The 23,537-nt window shown below is 39.9% G+C and overlaps 1 protein-coding gene across 2 annotated transcripts in view; it reads right to left on the bottom strand.

Annotated features, from left to right (window-relative positions):
* The window catches only part of fgf14 (fibroblast growth factor 14), a gene marked incomplete at both ends in the record, with an annotated part of 112,311 nt that overhangs the window by 9,999 nt on the left and 78,775 nt on the right, over positions 1-23,537 (bottom strand). For both annotated transcript variants that reach the window (XM_080497863.1, XM_080497864.1), the window contains 2 exons: positions 17,971-18,074; positions 19,759-19,869. In XM_080497863.1, the coding sequence (XP_080353989.1) occupies positions 17,971-18,074; positions 19,759-19,869 (215 nt within the window). The remainder of the gene's footprint in view (positions 1-17,970; positions 18,075-19,758; positions 19,870-23,537) is intronic.

Genomic DNA, 23,537 nt, shown 5'->3' with positions numbered 1-23,537 from the left:
AGTTGCTTCTTAGCGTGACAACGATTAAAATTGATGTGTAAATCAGATAACTTGCATTTTAAGCGGAAATAGGCTTATTCTAACAGACAAAGTTCCTCCTTTTTGTCAACATTACTTTCAAAAAAGTATTCTTTCTATATTTTGCTTGTAATCTGAGCTATGTGCTTTTAGCATAGATACAGTATCTTACCCACGTGACATCTAATGGTTAGACATGAACAAATACTGAATATTTCAACTTTTTTTAACGGCAATACATTTACTTTTAATTGAGTGCATTTTAAGCAATGCAATACAAACTAATTTGTTCTCGTCGCCTCACCTCTGGGTACCGCCTCTTGTTCATAGGGTTTTATCTAGTTGGACTTGTCAGCAACTTAATTGAAATCCACATTTCAAATAGAGGAAATCCATTTTACCACTTTCAAACTTCTTCCTGCAGTCAAACTAAAAGCAAAACACAAAAACCAGCAATAGCTTACAGACTGGGTGAAGTTGATAGAACATAAGTAAATATAATCTGACAAAAACAGTGTGAATAATAGTTTTTTTGTGTCACATGCTAGCCATTCGTTAGTAAACTGTTCTTTCTGCTCTGTCTCTACAAGCAATGCAAGACAGCAAAGTTTGTGACAGGTCCACTTGTCCTTTGCATGCAAGTCTCAAAAACGCACTGCCACCAGGAGTTAAAATAATAACTTCATGTTGGATTTGTTTATTTCGTCAGGAACCACCATTTAACATCTAACCCTGGTACTTTAGACATGGCTTACCTATTTTTTTTTCTCTGCATAGAATCTAGCTCCTTTTCACAGTGATTAAAACTATTTCACAAGCAGACTGAACACAATTAAAACTATATTTCAAAAACTACTTGAAGCAGCGCTCTTGTGTATTTATAGTCACCGCAAACTTACACTCACACTGAGAGTCAGCAATGAACTCATGTCTTTTGCACTTTTTGAACAATATAAGCACACAGATCTGGGGTATACTATACAGTATGCGGATTGCAATGTGCAGCAGAACCACCGTTGCAGAGGGAAGCAGGATGACGTGACGAGTCCAGTGGTGTCAACTTGGTAATAAATGGCCCCTTCTTTTAAAGGCAACTCCGCATCTCCTCACAGGATCACCGTGGACATGCTCCTGAACTATGAAATCATTTTTCATTGCTCTCCACGGGGATTTAACATCACACTAACCATATTGTTCAGGAAAGAGCTGCACCGTACCTGCAGCACAAATTTGCCATTATACCTTCAAATAAATCCTTCATCAGCCTGAAGGGTAAAAAGCAGAGTCAGAATACAGGTGCAATGCACCTTCTGCCAGGCACACCTGCATTTTTTTTTTTGTCACTCTTTCGTCTTTTGTGGCACATTACTGCATGTGGGTGGAATGACACCGCAGAGGTTGTGTTTACGCAGATAAAATACAGTGCAGTGCAGTTTTGTACCAGTTTTGGCATGAAATCGCGCTGGAGCGCCACCTTTCCTTATAAAGACACGCACACTCCAATTCACCATAGGTTCATTTGATGCCAGGTATGGAGACTAAGTGATTCAGGGGGACAAGAACATGTAATGAGAGTTTAAATGAGCTGTCTGTACAATTTTCACAGGACACTTGATTGTTGCACACTCGCCTACAGAAAACGTTGAATTGAAAAAAGCAACACTATACATGAGATCCTTTTTCTCTCTCGAACATATCTCGTAATGGGTGAACCACCTGAATCCTCACTTGTATTCTTGCCTCTTTCGTTCCCCTCCTGAAGTGTTTCGTTCTCCCTTGAGGAATATGTTGTGTTTCTTCAGTGTAAATAGCTTTTCTGTTTTCAATTAAGTGGAATGATAAAAGGTGCAAAGAATATTCACAGTGTGGTTCGTGTTGATGTATGAATGCGAATTATTCAGAATGTGGAAGTGTCCTGATACATCTTTCCCTAAACAGACCACTGTACACCAAACACGTCTTGTTTCAATCAAGCTAGAAAGAGTGCAAAGCATTGCCATCTGATATTTATTTGGAAAAACCCCGAGATTGTATCAAGTTCACATGCCCATACACTTAAAAAGACCACAACAAAAAAATATTCTACGGGACAATATATTCACAATAAAAATAATTTTCCTCTTCACTGAAAGCCTTATAAATATATATGTCCAGATTTAATGTGGGAGAGATAACAGATGTCTGAGAAGCATGTCCAAAGTTGTCGTTAATGGTAATGTGATGAGGAGGATATGATTCATATGACAGTGTTACATTATTAGATGCAACTGTAACCGTTGACATTAAGCTGGCATTACCACGTTATATACAACATTTATCGTCACATTATTGTAATACTGGAATCTTAAATAACTTTAAATGGAAAAAAAACACATCAGAATTGTGCTTTGTTCATACTACCTTGTAGATTATGTACAATATGAATAGGGAACTTAGTTATAGAAAGCTTTTCCTTAGTGGTTATGAAATTGGGACTCAGGGACCATTTTATGGTGTCCGGCTCTTCTGAAGCCTTGCTGACAAGCAGCCAGAGCACTCAGCTCCAGCGCCTGTGCACAAGGGGAAGACAGCAGAGGATTCCCCGACAGTCTGTCTCTCTCTGAGGATGAAATGTGGCATGGCTACAGCTGGAAGGCTAAGTGATTCAGCCATTCAGCCAGAAAGGAACCACGAAACCAACCAGCCTGCCCATCAGCAGTTCAACCAGAAGTCCAATCCTGTTGATCAGTCAGATAGAGTCTCTTTTTCATACATTACACATAAACTGAAATGCAAATATACAGAAACTCTCACTGAAGTTCTTGATAAATTATTATTACTGGGCACGTCAGACTTCGGCCAGTGTTTCACCTGCAGCCTGCCCTGGCCAAATCATAATTCAAACACATATTGTGTAATTAGTTAAAATTGTCTTTGATATCTCTGGTGTTTAATATCAATTTGTGGAGAACAAGACTTATACATTTATCATTCAGGACATTACTTCTGTAACCATGCTTACCCTCCTTGGCTTGATTGATATCTGGCTATCTCACCTACTTTGATGCGTACTTCTGTTCCTGAGACGACAATGCATCATATCCCATTGACATACCCCACCATTCATTGTAATAAGTAAATGGAAAGATTTGTGTGACATATTTTAGACGTTTAAGCCATAATTCAATGTGTGTACATTACTTTTTGAAATGAGTATTTATGTTCTTGCTCTATCCACAACGTTGAAATAACATTGTGACGTAATTCTGGTGTCAGCACTTCCCAGCCTGCGATGTTTCTCCTTGCTTGTCCAGAGACAATCAGCTCTGCTCAGCGTACTTTAACATTTCTTCACTTGATCTGTTCTGACTAAACTGGTCTAATTTCTTCGTGCCACCAGATGTGCAGTAAAGTAAAACATACCTGAATAAATGTGTTTCAAGTGAGAAAAAGAAAAAAAAAACACTCTAAAGCATCGCTATTGGCTTTCACCTTAATCAAACGACAAATGAAAAAATGCACGAGATATTATTAGTGTGAAGAATCCTATGCTATTCTGGCAAAGGTTTCACCAAAAATGGTACACACACACACACACACACACACACACACACACACACACACACACACACACACACACACACACACACACACACACACGCATTCACACATGTTGGAAGTTCAGTGTTTTCTCATGGGATGCTTCGACACATGGACAAGATGAGATGGGGAATCAAATCGAGGAGTTGGATGACGGCCCGCTCTGTCGACTGAGCCACAGCTGCTCCAGACTGAGAGAGAGCCACCTCAAAAAGGAAAGGAATATTGCCTTTGGCTCCATTTTCAATTCCCAACACCACGTCTGCTTAGCGTCCGGTGCACCTCTATTTGCAACGTGCCGCGAGACATCTAATTTTGTTTGCATTCCCCTGCAGAATACCAGCCTTCAGAGGACTGTCCTTCACAGACTTTAGAAGGATTCATCTCCTAAATTTAGACACGGCTTCTTTTTAACTCCTGCAAAACATTTCTTGGAGGATAACATTTTCCAAGGCCATGATGAAAAATCCTAATTGCTTCGGATCATAACTTTTTTTTTTTAACCTCCTGTCATTTAATTTCATCCTTACAACATATTTCACTATATAATACATTCTTGCAAGTTCTTTTAAAATATCTGGGTTTCCACTATGCCAGGCAGTAGTGATCTATGAGCCAGAACTACAAGGTACCATGTCAGCTCAGCTGGATTGATGAGACTCTTGTTGGTTGCATGAATGACATCTTAGGAGGTGGGCTTGGATGCTGTGGAGTGAGTAGCCAGGTCAGGGTGTTCAAGTTAATTTTCAGCGCATGTTTGGGGTCAGCAGCTCTTGACAGTCAAGACGATAGTGTTCCCGGCTCTCAGACGGCATCCTATCAAGAAGCCCCGAGCAGAGATTCCAAGAACGCCACATTTCACAGAATTGCTCTTTGGTGTTCGGGGCACAAACAACACATAACATGCAGGTGCACGGAGTCCAATCCTCCTGTTTCTCTGGAGGAAAATGGTATCGCAGACAGATGCATCTCAGGGCATCATCAGAATCCCCTCACACGGCTGCTGCCTCTTTCCTTTTCTCTCCAAGGAAAAACGACAACACAAAAACTCGGGAGCCACATTCCACTTAGTTGCTTATACAGCAAACGCCTTTGGTGTTGTCAGTCGAAGAAAAATTTATTTCTTTGCAAGAAAGCTCGAGTTTTAAAAGGAGTTATCGTAAAAAAGATATGTGGCATTTAATAGCAGAGGAAAAACATTTGTGATAAGATTGTAAGTGAAGATATTCAGCTGTTGCTTGTATTTTTATCTGAAAGCTGGAGAAGTCTTAGCTCCCGCTTCCTTTGTGCATGTTTCCTAGTATGTGTGGGCGTAACACAATAACTTCTCCTGACCCTGTTGGCCTCGGCAGGGAAGCTGCGGTGTAAGTATCGTAACCACAAGATGGTGTGGTACAAACACTCACATGTAACAGGTCAGAGCTATTTATATGAGTGGAGAGCAATACTATTTGCATTCAGAATAAATGTGGTCTGAGATGGCTGATTAACTACAAAACACACGAGAAGGGTCAAATATATCGGGGGTTTGACGGCGTATGAAGAGTTCAACTCCTTGACAAACAGCGTAATCTTTTAGTTCACATACAAGAACACAATTTTGTCCCTGAACCTGCCTTATCTTCACGCTCCTCCTGTATCTGCGGTGTTGACGGGTTCACAGTGTGAGGAGCTATACAAACACTCAGGATGCAGGCTTAACTCTGATTTAGGAGAATGAATTTTCATGATTTACAGCCTTTCTGTAAGAGCGCTCACTGTATTGATTTTTGCGACTACAGGGGTGACGCTGGATAAAATGTTACTTTCATTTTACGGGTGGAAACAGAGAAGGAAGAAGGATTCTTGGGGGGATAGCAGAGCACCGTGGCAATTACACCTGCTGCAGAGCTTAACACGGAGGGCTGTTCTGTCACAACAAAAAGACCCTCTATCCTTCGCATACACTCACACGCTTCGATCCAACCACTCAGGCGAACTTGAACAATACTTCAACCTACACCTCTCTTATCATAACAAAACTATTGTTCTCCTTTCAACCTCATTTTATCTTACAGGATAATCAACTTTAAAGACATAGTATGTTCCAGTGAGGATGTCTTGATCGAGGGTTGCAGGGTGCTGGAGCTGGCCATGAGGGTGAAGGTCTGGAAGATCACCATCACACAGATAACCTCAAGAATTAGACAAACACAAGCTGAAAGTGTTTCCTGGGTGACACTTTAGTTCAGTGTGCTTTGTGTGCAAGACTAGGTTAAACATTTGCAGTTATGACTGTAACAGACCCACAGTTACAGAATCACTTGACCGAGGGGCAACTGCAAATGTGTGACATGGGCTGTGTTTGGGACTGAGACAGATCACGGTACTGTTTGGATACCGAGTTCCCAAGTACTACTTGTTGCATTTCGAGCTCTCATCTCTCTGCTGCTCATTTGCACATAACGCCACTCTTGAGGCAACGGGCACAAGTGTGCCATTTGTATTTGCATGGTGCTTGACATTTACACATTGGGAAAGCAATTAGGCTCAAACTAGGGTCGTTAATACAGTGAACAGGCTTGACGTGTTTGCCGCGATAGCTGCTCCAATTTGCATTCATGGAGACGTGACTATGATGCCATCTGCATTTTAACGTACCAACATATCCTCTGAGGGTCTCACGGAAGAATAAAGATGAATTTCTCAACTGGCAGTTCCTCGCGCCTACTCTTCTTCTGTCGCTCCTTTATTCTGCTGCTCAGTGGTGCCAACACACACACACACACACACACACACACACACACATACACACACACACACACACACACACACACACACACACACACACTCACACACACACACACACAACCACACACGCAAAGCCTTGCACACAATAAATCTGTCATTTTGTAAAACTGCATACAAAATCTAAGCAATATCGGGAATTATTGAGATTCAACATGCCTTGTTAAACTCTTTAAATGCACAAGAAACAACCCTGAAAAATATACATACAGTAAGTATAGAAAGTTATGGTGCTTTTGATTAAATATTGGTTATTATAGAGCGTTGAAAATACATTTTCAGTGTAGGTAGGTAAAATAGTCACACAAAACAAATGAAAATGTTTGACAAAGACAGTGATGTGATAACAAGAAAATTAAAGTTAAAACAATTAACTCGCTTAAAATCGTGCATACCCATCTGTGTGTACACTGAAACAGACATCTGAAAGAAAAGGTAGAAAAGAAAGACTTGTTTCAGAGCATCATGCAGCAGAATCTCATCAGTAAGCACTTTTAAGTACTTACTTATTCCCTGTATTTATTTTCAATGTGTTCCTACATAAAATGAAAAAATACATTTTTTTTTACAATACAACTTAATGATGTGAAGATTAGTGGTTTAGAGTTTTCAGAAAACAAGGCTTTACTTCGTCTTCTGCAGAGCTTTAAACCAAAAACCACTTCAATTCCACATAGCTGTACAACAGCAACAGCAAACTGTATTATTCAAATACAGTTTGCAGTTTCAAACTCCTAAAAGTAACTGTGTCTGAACACACAAAGTAAAACTTAAACAAAGCTCAATGTGGAAATACATTTTGGAAAGAGACCATCTTATGTTACTTGTGCATTTGTTTATGCAGTCTTAAAATATAGGGACACATTCTGGTAATTATTGAGATAAGTGTTCTTTTATAACTCCCTGCTCCTCTTTTACTCACGATAATGTATCTGACTAATACATATATCCTGAAAATATAAAAATGAAGAAACAAAACAAAACTGTGCTTCAATAACAGGACTGTACCAAACTACTTTTCCAAACCCGCTCTCTATGAGTCATAATACTTATTTGTATGTATTTGTATGTATGTATTTGTATTGCATCGTAGGAACATAGAACTCAATGATGCAGGTTTTAGGCAAGACACCTATCTCGAGTCAGTTTAGAGAGATAATGGTGAAACGTGGGATTGTGGCTTGTTGTACACCACTAATGCAAAAGATTTGATTATATAATTGAAACATTAGGTTTTTCACACTCACTTTACATTTGAAACATTGTCCCTTATGAAGGTTTAAACTGTAAAACACTAAGAGTTAATGTTGCTGTATAATTTTTGTAGGTGATCATTCCACGCAATATGAGCAGTCACACAAAAGAAAACAATATGTGAATGCATTTGATTTATGTTGCACATTTACAGTTTTAAATTACATGGAAAAACATAAGAAAATATATATTGATATGAAGACAGGTGATGAACCTCACAGCTAATATCAATAGTTTAGGAATATCGTGTTTAAATCAACATATATAAAAACCACATTTTATAAACAGTCGATAGATCATTAAAATATCCAATATGTCACAAAAGATGCAATGTGCACCAAATTGGACATGATATGAAGCTTTCTTATAATAAGTGGATTAACACTTTTGTGTGTGATCTAAAAGGCTGACTTGTTTTGTTTGGATGGTTTGCTCATAATTGTTAATGCCTTGAGGAAAAAGAACTCCAGACAAATGGTTGTAACGAGCAGAGATTGGCTGCACTCTCCACTGATTATATTGACAGTAGTGTGGCTTTCCCTGACAAACACACATTGGAGTTCCCTCTCTTCATTTCTCTCCAAACAGCCCTTCTCCAAACAGTTGGTCCACGACTTGGATCTTTCCTCATCTCCTGCTCTCTCATTATCTGTCTTCAGCAAACAAGCTGTAGCCTTCCCTGCAGCATCCACACCATGCCAGCTAGCCACTGTATTTGGCCACTCCATTTCAGCAGAGATGTGAGGATTATCCGAGATGGATAAGGGAGACTCGGTGTAAGCTCGAGCTGGCAGATCGATAGTTGGCTCATGGCCACTTTGGTAGAAAGTCAGCCAACTGTGGGAGGAGAGATACCGCTGGAACATGCCTCGACGAGGAAACTTTTTGAGATGCAGAGGAAGGGATATCTGGGAAGCTCACAGATGATTGCACAGTCTCCCTCAAAAGGCCAGAGCACACATATCTATATTTGTTGTATGTATTGAACTCCACTGGATTGGTAACAGAGATAAAAAAAAAAAAAAAACAGGGTTATCACAAGATTTAAGTTCAGAAACCAAAACAAAAATGGCAGATGGTTGAAGCAGATGCACAATGGAGCAATTCAATGAGTTTCTTAAAGCAAAGGGTAAATGCCACATTCACTGTGATTTAATGTTTCTGTTTGAATGCCTCATATTACCACCTACTTACATCACTATCCCACAGGAGTTGAGAAAGGGGCTATTTGTCACATTTCGGATGTTTCTGGCACTATCGGGCCCTCTTCAAAATTGAATTCAACCAAACTTTACTAGTATTGCGGACTCAATTTATATATTGCAAAAGGCAGACTGATAAATGATGTTGCTATGCACTGTGCATTAACATATTTGGCCAATCAGATTGAGCCCTACGACCTGAGATATGAGAGAAAGAGCTCGATGTGAGTGACTGAAGTCATAAGATGTCTGGAGAACTTAGTGAGACGTGTAAATTAAAGGCAAGAGAAAGAGCACTGCTGGCAGATCCCAAAGCACAAACACATGTACATAATCTATTGAAGTGTTTGTATTCATTGTAAATCATGCTGTTATTTGCAATACTCATGTTGCATCGACATCATACAGCCATACTACCTACATACACACTGTAAGGTCACATCACCGCCATAGGAACCAGGCATTTGTCACCCACAAAAAAAACACTACATGGAGGATGTGTCTCTTACTCTGGTGTGCATCATTTCAGTACATTGGTGACTGAGATACTTTTGGATGGGGTAAACCAGTGTCATGGTATAATCATGGGACAAAACACACACAAACACACAAAAGTGAACAATGGTTGTTTTTCTGGTTTGCAACAGGCGGAGATTAGTGACAATTAGTGTTGTAGAGTCTTGGGGGCTAAGGTAATATTTCGATGAGCACATTTCTGGATGTAAACTGATGTGAAGAGACGATTCATTGTAGAATAAATCTACTGAAATAGTTAGTAGTTCATATTGCAAAAGTTTGTTTCAGGTTTATAAATTCAGAGAGCAGGGAAACACAATCTGATGGTGAGTTGATGTATGTTTTAAATATATAGAAGAGAAAGAAAAATTATTGATATACTCCCTGTATTTGTCATAAAGAACTGAATTATAGTGCACACAGCCCAGTTGCAAGAATTTAATAGTAAAGTGTTAGCACGGAACTTAGTCACATCGTGTGCCTCCCAATGTTAGCCTTGTGTCTACACTGTGAAAGGTGTTGGAATAATGCAGTCTTTTAGTCGTTCTCCAACCAATATAACAGATATCAGACTGTAATCAACATTAGCTTCAGCCTGTTTTCACAATATCTGCAAAATAGTTGATAATACTTGCACACCTGTAAGACATCCTACTTGAGAGAAAATGAAAGTAAGTTTTCATTAGCTGGTTGCTTCTTCTTGTAGAAACAGTAGAGCAGAGGTGCTAAAGGCATTTTAGTTGTGGGGCCACATACAAAACAATTTTATCTTGGTAAAATAGCACCATAATAACTTTTAAGCTTTTTTTTTTGTTGTTGTTGTGGTGCAATGGATACATGATCAAAATCTCTATATTTTTGCACAACCCTAAGAATTACTACCAAAACGTGATACAATCTTAATATATAGCCAATTTTAATGACTCCTTCTGGTGCGAAATGTCCTAAAAACATATCCTATAGCTGCTGCATGATGCATGTTTTTACAAACTCACCCTGACAGGATGTCATGGCAGTATCACTGAAATCTCAGCTTGGGTCTCAGTGTTGTGTTGCGTCCACAACACTTAAGACATTTGTTTAAAAAAGTCTATGTTTTCTTTGAAATTGTTACAATTTCCTTGTTGTTTTGGCAGCCCGGATTAAAGCCTCTTGCAGATCAGCTTTGGCCCACAGGCCTTTGCTGGTTGTATTGTATTGATTATCATTAGGTATTTCATTAATCTATTACAAAAAAAAAAAATCTGTCTGACTCATTTTTTTGTCCTTTACTCAACCTGATATCACCGCACACTTCAATAAAATTTGAAACTGTGTTTTTGTGATTCAGATTTTTGGGGCCTTTACTACGACCCGTGACTAAACTGTTTCCTGGGTTAACTCACCCAGACTTGCACGATCCTGATAAGCGTTAACACGAAGCAGGATAATTCAGGTATTTCAACACCGGTCGTTCAACCCAAAGTTTTCCCTTCAAGTTCAGTGCGTGTTCACATGAAAAGTGCAGAGTTTGCAGCGTCTGACCAATCACACACATTAGACAAACCCTTCAGAGCAGCTTATGTATTCAAAGAGCAGCTATTCTCAGAAAATATGTACATCCACCAGGCTAAAAGCAACACTGTTGCTGCAGCCAAAGCCAGAAAATCCCAGACTTATTAATGCATATATTTGTGAGATTATACAATATTAATTCATCTCACAATATAAACAGGCAGGCACGGCACTGTGATCAATCAACGTCACTTTATTATGGCAGAAACATATGAGGCAGAACGTCTTCATTGCTCTTCTTCTCATTTATATTTTCTATCATTGTTTTGAGTTTCCCCATGTGAGCCCCCCCCCCCCCCCCCCCCATGTGATTGGGTTTTGTGTTGGGATAATAATTCCTCACCATGATGGTACAAGCAGATGTGTGCTCTATAAATTCATGTTTTTGCAGTTCTGTCAGATGTGACGATTATTATTAACCTCATTATTACACATGCAGCCCTTGTGGCGCAAAACAGACTTGGGAACAAATCAAGAACAAGAACAAATTTATCCTTCAAAGACAGAGGCTTTATTTTATTATGTCAAAAAGATCGCTCTAAACACTATTTCTCCTCTTCGCTCTGCTTCTCTCTGCTCTGAAACAGTGCACCAATCAGGATCTTTTAAGAATAGGCAGGTAATTTACCAAGAGATCTGATTGGTGACGATGTGGCGCTTTTATGTTCACTGTGATTTTATCCAGAACATATCCTGCTCCAGAGCAGGTTAGACATTCGGAAAACCCAGGGATTAATCCCTGAAGTAACCTCGATGGGACAAAAATCCACACTCGAAGTATAATGTTAATGAATGAAGTGAAATTGGATCTAGAGGGATGGTATATTTTATACAATCTTACTCACTTTGTCATTCCTTTCATGAGGGTACATCCTGTGTGGCTCTATCCCACTCAGTAAAGCGTCGTGGCCATCTCTCATGTCAATCCTAGGTTAATTACACATTTGCTCCAACAAATAGCAAATGTGCCATTTAACATCAGTTTAAATAAGCTCAATTTCCATGTTTCACCACTTTGGATTCTTTTTCGTCACAATAATAATCACTGTTCATCGATAAATCAATCACCAATAGGCAAAAATGTAGGGCATCATTTGTGGCCCACTCTATCTTACTAACAAGAGGCACAGGATCAGATGATACTGGTATTGGTGCAAAACTAGTCACCCCTTTACATTTGGCAGAGATGGTTTTGTTTTCTTTCCGAGTGCTCTTTAATATACTGAGATGCAAGACATTTTGATCAGAATTAATCCGAATTAGGAGCATATAAAAACCAGGATGGAATAATTGAGAACCTTCAGCAAACTCACAACCATGAACAAATCAACAGAGGAATGCAAAAAGTGTAGTTTATAAAGTCTTACTGAATGCTATTCTAACTAGCTTTTAGTGCAGAAGCTAAGAAATTACCAATAATAATGAAGTACAAGTACAAATCAGATAATGCAAGAACAGCATCTAACTCACATAGCCTACTGTACAAACCCGAAATGCTTTGCAGGAATCTCTCTGAAACTGATTTATTCTTCCAGTTATAAATACATGTCATGTAAACCAGTGATTCAGAAAACAGCCGTGCTCGCTGACTCTTAATTGCTTTAAATAAACAGGGGAATAACAGCAAGGTGGAGAGGGAAATGTGACATTAGTAGACCTCAAGCTGTTGACCTGGAAAGAGATGGAGGACAAATCAGGCGTGGTGTGTTTTATGATTTATTGTTCAGAGAAGTATAACCCCCACAGGTAGCACCAAACACACTGTACGAGGACTCCCTGTTTTAGAGTGTGCAACTCACTACAAACTCCAATCACAACTTCACAGAGCACAGCGATGGATCGCAAAGTGCGGTGTGGGAAAAGAGAACCTCCAGAGAGACATCCCAGCAGGAGAAATCTGGGGGTCTCTGCTTTTTATTGCCTATTGAGCCCTGTTAACACTAATCTTTGTTTGGGGGGGGGGGGGTCATACTACCCACAATTCCTCCAAAGAATCAGGAGATGTCGGACAAAAATGACTTTACACTTTTGGCTTGATGTAAGACATCAAGTCAAAAGTGTAAAGTCATTAATAACAACAGTGATAAAAAAAAAAAAATGGCTGCGTGATCTATTCTTATCTGATCTTGGCCCCGAGCAGCAGTTCAACAGTTCAGCATTGACGTCCGCCTCCAACCGTGTTGTTTATTAATGCATGAAGCTGCTCTTCCTCCAGCCCCTCTGACCGCCTCGCTCCCTCACACTGACACTGCATTAAAGGCAGTCGAGAACAACACTGGAAATAATGAGAGTTTCCACACTACAGCTCTGAGCCTGACACACCTTCACAAGAAAAACCACCTGAGTAAGTCTGAGTAAGTGATGATGGGAAAGAATGCTTTTATTCTATTTTTGTTGTTGTTGTGAATTCACCTGCTATTCCCGAAGCCTTGAAGGAGCATTGTGCTGTCCAACCTATCGACACGCCAGCAGAGCAGGTTTATATTAAAGCACGTGTGTGACACAGCTCAAAAACTGTGATAGATTCTTCTCTTTTAAGGGGATTGTTTTTGTTTTGTTCGCTTAAATGTCAGCACTGTCGAGACGGTGGGGGGATTGGTCAAAGGTGAAAAAATTAAGTTCCACAGACGACAGAAGCAGCATTCACACTAAATAACTGTTGAATTTATTAACAATGAAAACAATCTTAGAATTTTGTCTGACCTCCTGTCGCAGTGTTTTATGTCAGGTAAATGTGAATTCTTCACCCACGAAATATATCTCTACAAGAAGAACGCTGTGTCGAACATGGCAGCGCATGTGAGAGGAGCGATTGAAGACGTCTCAGCGGTTGGGAGATGAATGGATATGTTGGGAGGAAAATATCAAATAGCCGGGCTCCAGAGACTTGAACTTGAACGTTCCCAAAGGACTCAGTTGGTTTCACACCACCGACTCCAGAACAAGTAGCTCCACTCTATTCTCCCCGACACTCAACCACCCGACACTTTCATTTTCATATTTATGTGAACTGAAGGAGCCCTGGCACCGGGCTTTCATACACTCTGAATGGGGCACTACAGGAAACAGATGCCCTCCGTCCTCTGTGTTCATTCGGCTGATGATACAGCCTGTAACAAGTGAAGCTAAAGCTGCCGCGCTGCTCCAGATTGGTCTTCTCAAGGATTTCATTTCTAAAAGGACCACTCAAGTGATGTGGCAAGTCAATTTGACAATCATGAAAGGTAGCACTAACAAGTGCAGGCTCCTGATAAAGAAAGCCCGCGGTGAGAAACTCCAGTGAAGTGAGGGAATGGGGAACTAGTTCTAAAGAAAACCAGCCGACCATGAAATGCCGAACCTTTACACTTGAGAGATGGTTGGAGAGTGCTATTGCAGGATGGGAAAACAACAAGCGCACTATAGAGTTGCATTCTCTGCAAACACAATTTTGTTATTTGCAACAAAACTGTACCATTCAACACTTCCTTTTTTGCTTTTATGGATTCATTATTGTTATCTCTGCAGGGTAATTAAGGTTTTTTATGTTCTATCGCCTTTGTTTTTGCCTGTTTTTGCATTACGAGCTGTATTATAATCACTTAGAAGCTCTAAGAAATCCTGTTTCAGCTTCCTCCTAAACAAGCTGGGAGAATTACGCTCCTCTTATTAGATTTCAGAAGAAATGCCCAATCCCGGGAGCAGCCTGGGAAAGAAATTAGCCAGCAGTTTATTGGCTCAGATACAAAAGGAGCAGATTGAAAAGGGGTGAGATGATTGAACTCTCCTTTATTCCATGGTGTGTCCTTTGTGCCAGGCTGCACATTCACTTTGATGCTATCTCTGTCATTTGAGCCGCACACTGCGCCTTGGGTTCTTCACACAAAAGAATATGATGCACCACTAGAGGCCTTGAATGGGCTTTCCATCTATTTCCTGAAAGAGAGGAACTCTACTTTTGATTCACCTCGAGTGTCATTTATTATCAAAGTACATCATCATGGTAAAAGCCTCCGTAATGTATTTAATATTGTGATACAATAAAACTGACCCCCCAAAAATTCTGCTTATGTAAAAATTACCCAAGTTTATAGAAATTCTAGTAGACAGAGAAAGAATACTTTCCTGCCTTACTTCTCTGTGCACTTCAATCATGCTTTCAAGGATTAAAAGCCATCCTTCAAAGTAGAGTCTGAAAATGTGAGTGCACTAAAATCAAAAACCGCTAATGGTCAAGAAAAGGTCGACTGGCAGATTGTCACTTATGAAGGAGCAGAGTGATAATAGGAGGAATGGCTGCACCTTGCTTACTGAGGTAAACCACGGAGGCAGAGCGAAGGGGGTGGAGAAGATGGAGGAGCAAGAAGGACGGCTTTACAAGGCTGCCATTACCAGGGTAATTCACACACTAAGGAGCAAAAAAAGAGACCTGTGAGTGGGTGGTTGGAGAGCGGAGGCCTGATCAGAACCGCCATTAGCAGAGAAACAAGCTGTTAGAGGAACGGCGGGAGGTTTGTGAAGAGAGACGCAGGGCAAACTGCGGTGGGGGAACATTGTGATCCGGCCGGCCAGAACAAGACCCACTTGACACCACTCCTGCCTTGACTGAACATGTCAAGAGGCCACAGTCGATACAATAATAACAAACCACTTCATTTAACTCAAACCCGGGGACTCACGCTGCTGCAGGAGGGGGATCAACTCAATTAACAGCATTCATCGGCTCTTAAACGGGTCAAACAATCAACACTATAAAACTATGATAATAAACACTTAAACAGGTGGAGCTGCTTTTAAAATCACACGGACATACTATAAGTCAAACAGGCATCTAAAAAACAGGAGAAGTTTCAGTGCTGCAAAATACCTGAACATCTGATGTGCAATAATGTTAAAACTGTGATCGAAGGATGATTTGCAAAAAACCCCCCCCAAAAAACAACTAAACACCTGGGTAAATTATGTTAATGCCACTGTGTGACATTCACTCTAACAGTAGTGTTTCTCCTGCAGCCACAACTGTAACTGTAAATTATTCAATCATGCCATTTTTGTGAACTTAACTGAATCTCAGCTGACTATGGGTGAAGGCAGGTTAGGCCCTGAGAAAGAGACAACCACACACTCACATCCACACCAGTAGTTTCAAACCCACATCTGTGGAAGTTATACCATGAAACAACTCACTTTAGCCATACATGTATTGTACATGGTTTATAATCATCACTGTATAGATGAAAAGAATCATAAACCATTATATTAACTGACTAAACTTTATTTAGATATTACATATTTGTGGTCCTCGTAATGATCAAAGTCACCCACACCTGATTAACCCATCATTGCAATCCACCACAATGGCTTTTGCATGAGTTCTGCATTTTGATCCCCACATTACCACTGTGTATGAGAGAGGCATAATATCACATGAAGCAGTGGAGCTGAGCATGAAACCACAAACACAAAGACATACAAAGAAAAAAAGTATTTGAGTAATCTACTTTGAATTATTTCTGTCATCTAGCGAAACCGACTAGCAATACCTTCCTACATTGAAAATTTGAGGAAGAGCTGTTGAACAGGATCATGTCACATTGTAAATGTACCAAACAAAGAGGGAGGAGAGTAGCACATGATTTGAGCAGGAAATCAACACTTTGCAATCAGGCATGTTGCAGGATGAAGTGAGTTTGCAAAGGTCACCATTTGTGTGCAACCAACAGACGGAACATCGACAGCCTCCTGTTTTGTTTTGGGAAGAGACGGGTGTACTCGTAGTTGATATATATATTGATTTATAATCCTTAGTGTGCAATTTGATGATAAAATCCATAGGATTCTAGGTCAATCCTCTTCAAATGAATTTCATTTCATGGCTTAAGTCAAGCAGTGATTAAGCATTGGAGAAGTCTATTGGAATAGCGCTGCATAGCACAGTAGGTGAAGAGACCCTTTAAACCTCCCAGGTAATGAATGAGGAATACGGTGGCTATTCCCGGGCTGCGCTCTGAGGATTAGAAACATGAGGACAGCAGAGGGAAGAGGAGACGGTGATTCTGATGGATACTTCTGTCTCGAGGAGGGGGGCTACTCCCAATCTTCCTCTTGCTGATTGATTTGAATGACTGGGGGAGGACTGAGTGGAGGAGGGAGACCGGGAGCACTCTCTGTGTGGGGGTGAGGTCTTATTACTTCCCTGGCTGCCTTGCCCACTGAAACCCTGGTTTACTTTGAAGAGAGACAGCTTATAACATGTAGGGGAAAAAGAATGGCTGCCATCAAATGTACAGACTCTATGCAATATTGTACCAAAATGTTATCTAAATATCTCACACACAGGATAAATATATTGTATACTTCATATCACATGATAACAAGATTTACTGTTTATAGTGTATTACACCCAATTTGAGGGTTATACATTGGCTCCTCCTAATTTGCGTCACATAATACAAATTTGTTTTCATAAAGCAATTGAGAACATTTAACCTGATGAAATGAAATTGGTATGCATGGATTTCTTCTTAATGGGATCCCCAACCTTACTGCAAATGCAATTATCCTGTTGCAAAAGTGTAAAATAATTCAGACATTTCCAGAGACCCTCACTGGAAATGGTGTCGAGCCTCTTATGGAGATTGATGACATTATACGTTACTGCATTTCAGTGTGAACCATTTCTGTTTTACATGTATATGGGAATGGGGAAAAGTGGGCTTTGTTGATAGAATAGAATAGAACAGAATAGAAATTGTGCAGCGTTATATAGAAAAGAATACCCACAGAATAGAAAATAATTAACTGAAAGAAATATCAGAGAGGTCTGAATAAAATTAAGTAGAATAGAAAAAACAGGGCAGAGTAGAATATGATATAACATGAAAGAGAAAAAAGAGTTGAGTAGAATGGAGTTGGATGGAACAGCATGCGATAGAACAGAAAAAAATACAATTATATAGAAAACTGTAATTATTTAGAATTGAATTAAACAAAAGCACAGAATAGCATTGAATGGTAATATATAAGAAAGAAGGAACAAAGCACAATAGAATAGAACAGAATAGAATAGAATAGTGCTTACTGATGTGTACAGATGGCCCTCCCCGTTCATTGCGATGTATAACCCTGTCTTCACGGACTGAATGGCGACGACTCTGAGGCCCACAGGAATAAGGTTGAACAAAGCTGGAAAAAAAACACAGACACACACAGACACACGCACACGCACGGATGCACGCACGCACGCACACACACACGCACACGCACACATGCGCACACACAAGACACAAACATTACTATGAATCATCAAGATTACAGTCATGATATTAATTCGGCACTAAACACATTAGGAAAATAAAAGCCATGAGAATACAATTCATCATCTAAAGATGAGCTGTAAGTTATTAATGCTTCACAAAGTGCAGATAATACAATCGCGAGCTGTTGCATTTAGCAATCTCGACAGATGAATTGCAATTCAGTCGGTGGACGTGACGAGGGTAGCATAGCCCCGGCCGCACCTGAGAAGCAGATGTAATTGGGGCCTTTGCTGGTGTGTGGCGCATTTAATAGCACCTTTGTTGTTGTAGGTCTGCTCGGTAATAGAAACTGTTTGTACGGGTGTGAAACAGCAGGAATGTCCTGGCTGTGGCATCAAGCATGTGTATAGCAGATACTTAAAAGTGCATATCGGTTTCTGCTGACCCTTGAAGTGATCGGTATTGGCAGGTCTGAAGCAGCCTGGGAGAAAGTATGAGAGAACTAAGTGAAAGACTTTGAATTTCTGGCCAATTTAAAGAAATATAAAAATCCAAAGCGTTGCAAAGACTGCCAACACCTGATTTGATCTCTGAGTTATACTGACATGATCTATCCCCAGTGCAATGCTTACTGTTTCAATAAGCCCCCTCAGCTCCATCAGATGTGACATCTCCTCATAGTGGCAGGAGCAAGTGACACAATGTGGAGTGTCAGACTAGCGTTAGCACCGAGCCCAGGAATCAAATTAACCACCTAGCCTGGAGCAAGAGAGGAGCAGTGCCAGAACAAGCTAATAATACCCCTTTCTCCCTGTTAGGCCTACTGTTTCCTGGTCCACTTTCCCTCTCGGAGAGGAGGGCAAATCTGTGTAATCCTAAAGGTGGACTTCAGGAAGATGTCTAAGAAAACAGATTGGTTGTGACCAGAGGCTTTTCCCTTCATCAGGAAGTGAACTTATCTCTTTGTTTAATTCTAAACTACAAATGGTAAAATAACGGAAGTGATAGAATCAAGAGAAAACTAGTGTTAATTATTGAGCTAGTTGTTTTTCTTGTGTATTTCTTATAGTAGCATAAACAGCATGGTGGTTGACCTCTTGGCTCAAGCAAAACATCTCCTACCACCAGTTAGTACAACGTATTGATGGATGATATGTGATGAATAGACGATCCATCACATGAGTTTAGTAAGTCATATATATAGTAAACTTTTTTAGTAAATAATAATGCATACTTATTGGAGGACAGTAGAACTTAATGACTTTCAATGGATAAGGTCTCTTTTTAATTACAGATGGTAGAACATGGGAGATGTTGAGCGACTTGAAAGAGATTTGAGAGTGTATTTAATGTATACCCTATACTGACTCTAAATTCTTAAAGTAAAGAAACACAGATTACAAACATTCAACTGACTCATAGATTGGAGAGTTCCCTATAAAATAATGAATGTTTTTTGGGGGGGGGGGTTTGCACAGGGCTATTATAGCTTCACAAATTGTTAGACTGGGTCTGTGTCATAGTTCACTTCATACTCTTTTATGTTGTTTCTCAGACACCTTTGAAATGTTTCATCCACAAGGCTGAAATTTAACATCAAGGGTACTCACAGGAATTACTGCTGTCATCCTTGGTCCCATCAAGAGAGCCATCGGGGTTCATTTGCAAGTAGTATCCCTGCCTGCAATATAACCTGGTCACTATACCCTTGAGCTGGGGATCTGTAAGAGATGAAAGAGAAAGAATGGTGAGAATGTAGTTTGGACGAACCAACCACAAAATACCAATGAAATACAGTGCAGATCTATTGTGACTCCTGTATGTTTTATTCCCACAGGCAAACCAACTTCCAGGCACATAAGCCCCCCCATCCTGCTCAGAGATAGTCCGTCCAATTATAGGCGACAGAATTAATCTGTGGTCACCAGACTCCCATAATGAACCCAACAGCACCCTCTCTGGGCCTTCCGTATGCCGGCTGTGAGCGTCTAATCTCTGTCCCTTCAAGCTGACCCACCGGGGGAATAAGCCACATGCTGTAGTTGCTGTAAATAAACCAAGTACGATTAGATTGCACAGAGCCTGAGTGATGTTGCAGTTTGTAATAACATGATAGTGTAAAAAAACAAACAAAACCCCCCCCCCGAAAAGAACACATTTTAATAAACTCGTGTGTGTATAAGCGCTCACAGCAAAGTCCCTTGAAAAATATAATATTGCTTGTACTCGAGCCGTGCAACAATATTTTGTCCATGGTAGTGGAGTGGGGGGGTGGGGTGGGGGGTCATATACCATCAACCTTATTGTAGAGACAGCCATCACACCGGATTTCATTTTAAGAAAGCCCTGGGGAAAGTGAACAGTAAACTACACCTGAGCCGAAAACCACCGTGCAACTGAGAGAGAGAGAGAGAGAGAGAGAGAGAGAGAGAGAGAGAGAGAGAGAGAGAGGGGACATCTCAAGAGGTCTTGCTGAGGGCAGAGTCAAGCGTTTTTTTTTTTTTATGTTGCTGTGCAGCTCAGGGCATTCTCCTCTGAAATGGTTCTGTCAGGTGATGGCATGAGGTTGCTCTGAGACCTTTCCCTGCTGCCTGAGCGACAGAGAAAAGGCCTCTCTGCTGATGCATCGCAGCAACACCGCTTCAGCATTCACTGCAGCCGCTGTGAACAATGAAGCAAGCTGAAGCAGAATCGGACCGCTCGGCTTGACGCAGGCTGACAGGAGGGTGATGGTATCTTTCTGTTTTATATTAATACCGAGCTCGCTCTAAACTATTGCTGCCATTCAGCCAGAGACAGATGTCAGTGTGCAGATGGCGGCCTTTCTCTGCTCGCTGCCATTACTGTAATACCTGAAGACCTTTGGATAGAACAGACACCTTTTCAGCAGGCTAACTCAATCTTACCTTCATATAGAAGGATTTCTGTCATAGAATATCAACTAATATAGGAAGAAATTTCTTGACAAACTTGGAGAAAATGGTATTTTATGGAATAACTTCCAAGTATAGTTGCAATAGAATCTGGACTGTGGGTTATAGCAGGGTATATCCTGGACAGGCCACCAATCCATCACAGAGTAAACAGAAACAAACGCACACTCACATCCACACGTTCAAGCAAGTTATAGTCACAAGTTGGTCTCAAAGGCATGTTTTTGGACTGTGGAAGGAAAACGTGAATAACTGCAGAAAGCTAATGCATGCAAGGAAACACCACAAACAAAAACCAAAGAACAACCTGTGATCTTCTCACTACATGGTGCTAATCACTAATTTGATAAAACGCAGTATTTGGATTAATTTGTCAGGTCCAATGATGATTCCAGCATTAACAACAAGTGAGCCAAGCACAGCAGAGATAAATGCATTTAAAGTAATAAATAAAGTACAGAATATAAATTCTGAAATTAAAAAATATAAATAAATAAGCATCAAGTTTACGTTGATGATGTCAAAAAAAGATAGTGATCTTTTCATTGAATTCCAAAGTTGGACGGTTTTCCACACATGTGACGCACACATGTGTGGAAAATAAAAGCTAAAAATAAAGTGATGGGATCAAGAAAGGGATTGATTTTAGTGAACAGCCGCACTGAGAGAGAGCTGAGGACTACCACCAACGCACCACTGTTCACTTTACACTGGGTACTGTTACTCAGTGAGACCACAGGTATACCCAATAATTATCTGCTGTCACTGACGAACACTGATGGCACAAATTATGCTTATGTTTGCAAAATTTCATTTTTGATATTTCAGTTTTGGGACAAGCACAAAATCTCAAAGCGATGATGCTCAATTCTATGTATTTTGCCACTTTTTTAACCAATAAAACTTGGTTTATTGGCTCACATTTTGTCTCTGGCGAAACAAAAGGTGCTTTGTGGACTTTAAGAGGGGGTAAAGTATAAGTGGACAAACAGCACAACTCAAAGCTTCTCATGAGTGGGAGCAGTTCACAAAAAGCAAGTAGGAAGTGTGTAATCTGTAAACTCTGCAAAGAAAGCTGTGGCAATGAACTGAAGCACAGCGGGAAGACCAAAGCCCTGAGGCAATTCACTTTTGATAAAACCTCACAAAACTTTGGAATCACAATGTTAGTCTCTTTGGTAAATTGCTTCCTGCTAGTGATTTCTCAACGTCTATCTTTACGAGCACAATAGGTTTGTTAGCATCTGCTTGTGCAACGATGTTTAACTAACCAGGAAGCAGCAAAGCACTGGAAATAAAAAAAAATTATAATTTTTAAGTATAATGTCTTTATCATTGCACATTGCTTATTTAAGGCACCTTAAACCTTAAATATGGCTGGACTTTAAAAAAAGAAAAATGCATTATGAATTCCAAGTAAAACTTTTACAGGAAGTCTTTGAATTCAGCCTTTATGATGTCACTACTAAATGTGTCAACTTCAGTATGAATAACTGTTGCCGTTGGCTGCTTTATTCATATTAATGTTCTACTAATACTAATCAGAGCTAATTTGGATAAGGAGGAGAAGCTAGAGTTACATGCCACCTCTGGCAGTAGAGAGGTTATGACTTCACATGGTTTGAAGTAAACTTAGAATCCAAACTAAACACCCGTCACTTCGTTCTGTTCGACTGAGTGTGAACAGACTGAGAAACAAGCAGTGATACTGAGAAAAAAGGTGAATGAAAAGGTTCTCAAGGTTAGCGACTAACCCTGTGGTGGAAATCTGACTCCTACCAGCCTGCAATATCACGAATGAGATGAACAGCACTGAATTGAAACACGTTTTTTTTTTAAGAATGGTTAACTTAAATATTTTGTTTGTTTTATTGGTGATGATTATTTATTTAAAAGGTAAAAAAAAAAAAAAAGTGCCACGCTTAAAAATAGATTAAAAAAAACATTGACATGTTGTGTTTGTTCCAACATGTTATTCTGTTCAACAATGAGCAAAATCAAAGCTGAAATAGAACAAAAGCAATTCAATATTTTAGTCAAGAACTGATCTGATCAAACAAAACATTTTATATTAAAGTTTATAATATAATGAGTTTATAATCAAATGAAGGAAAATAGTGATGTAATGGTAAATGGGACAAACACAATTTGATAATCTTACAGCATCTCATCTCAGGATGTGCAGAAATATTACTCCTTTTTCAACATTCAAAAATCAACTCCATTACACTATCCTGCAGCCAGACACTCTTGAACAGGTGCTGCCTTTTTTTTTTTTTTTTTTTTTTTTAGGATTCTAACAGCCAGAAATCTAAATTTCTTAAAATTGTGGGATGCAAGTCATCTCATTTATGTGATTATTTCTGGGACACTGTGAGCAATTACACAATTGCAAGGCATAGGGAAAAGTGCAATTTTTCTGAAGCAGCTGTTCCTGTTAAATTACTCATGTAATC

This window comes from Blennius ocellaris (assembly GCF_963422515.1).
Source record: "Blennius ocellaris genome assembly, chromosome: 6".
In the NCBI taxonomy this organism is placed as follows: Eukaryota; Metazoa; Chordata; class Actinopteri; order Blenniiformes; family Blenniidae; genus Blennius; species Blennius ocellaris.
Note: the sequence above shows the minus strand (reverse complement) of the source record. Positions and strands in the feature narration are given on the sequence as shown.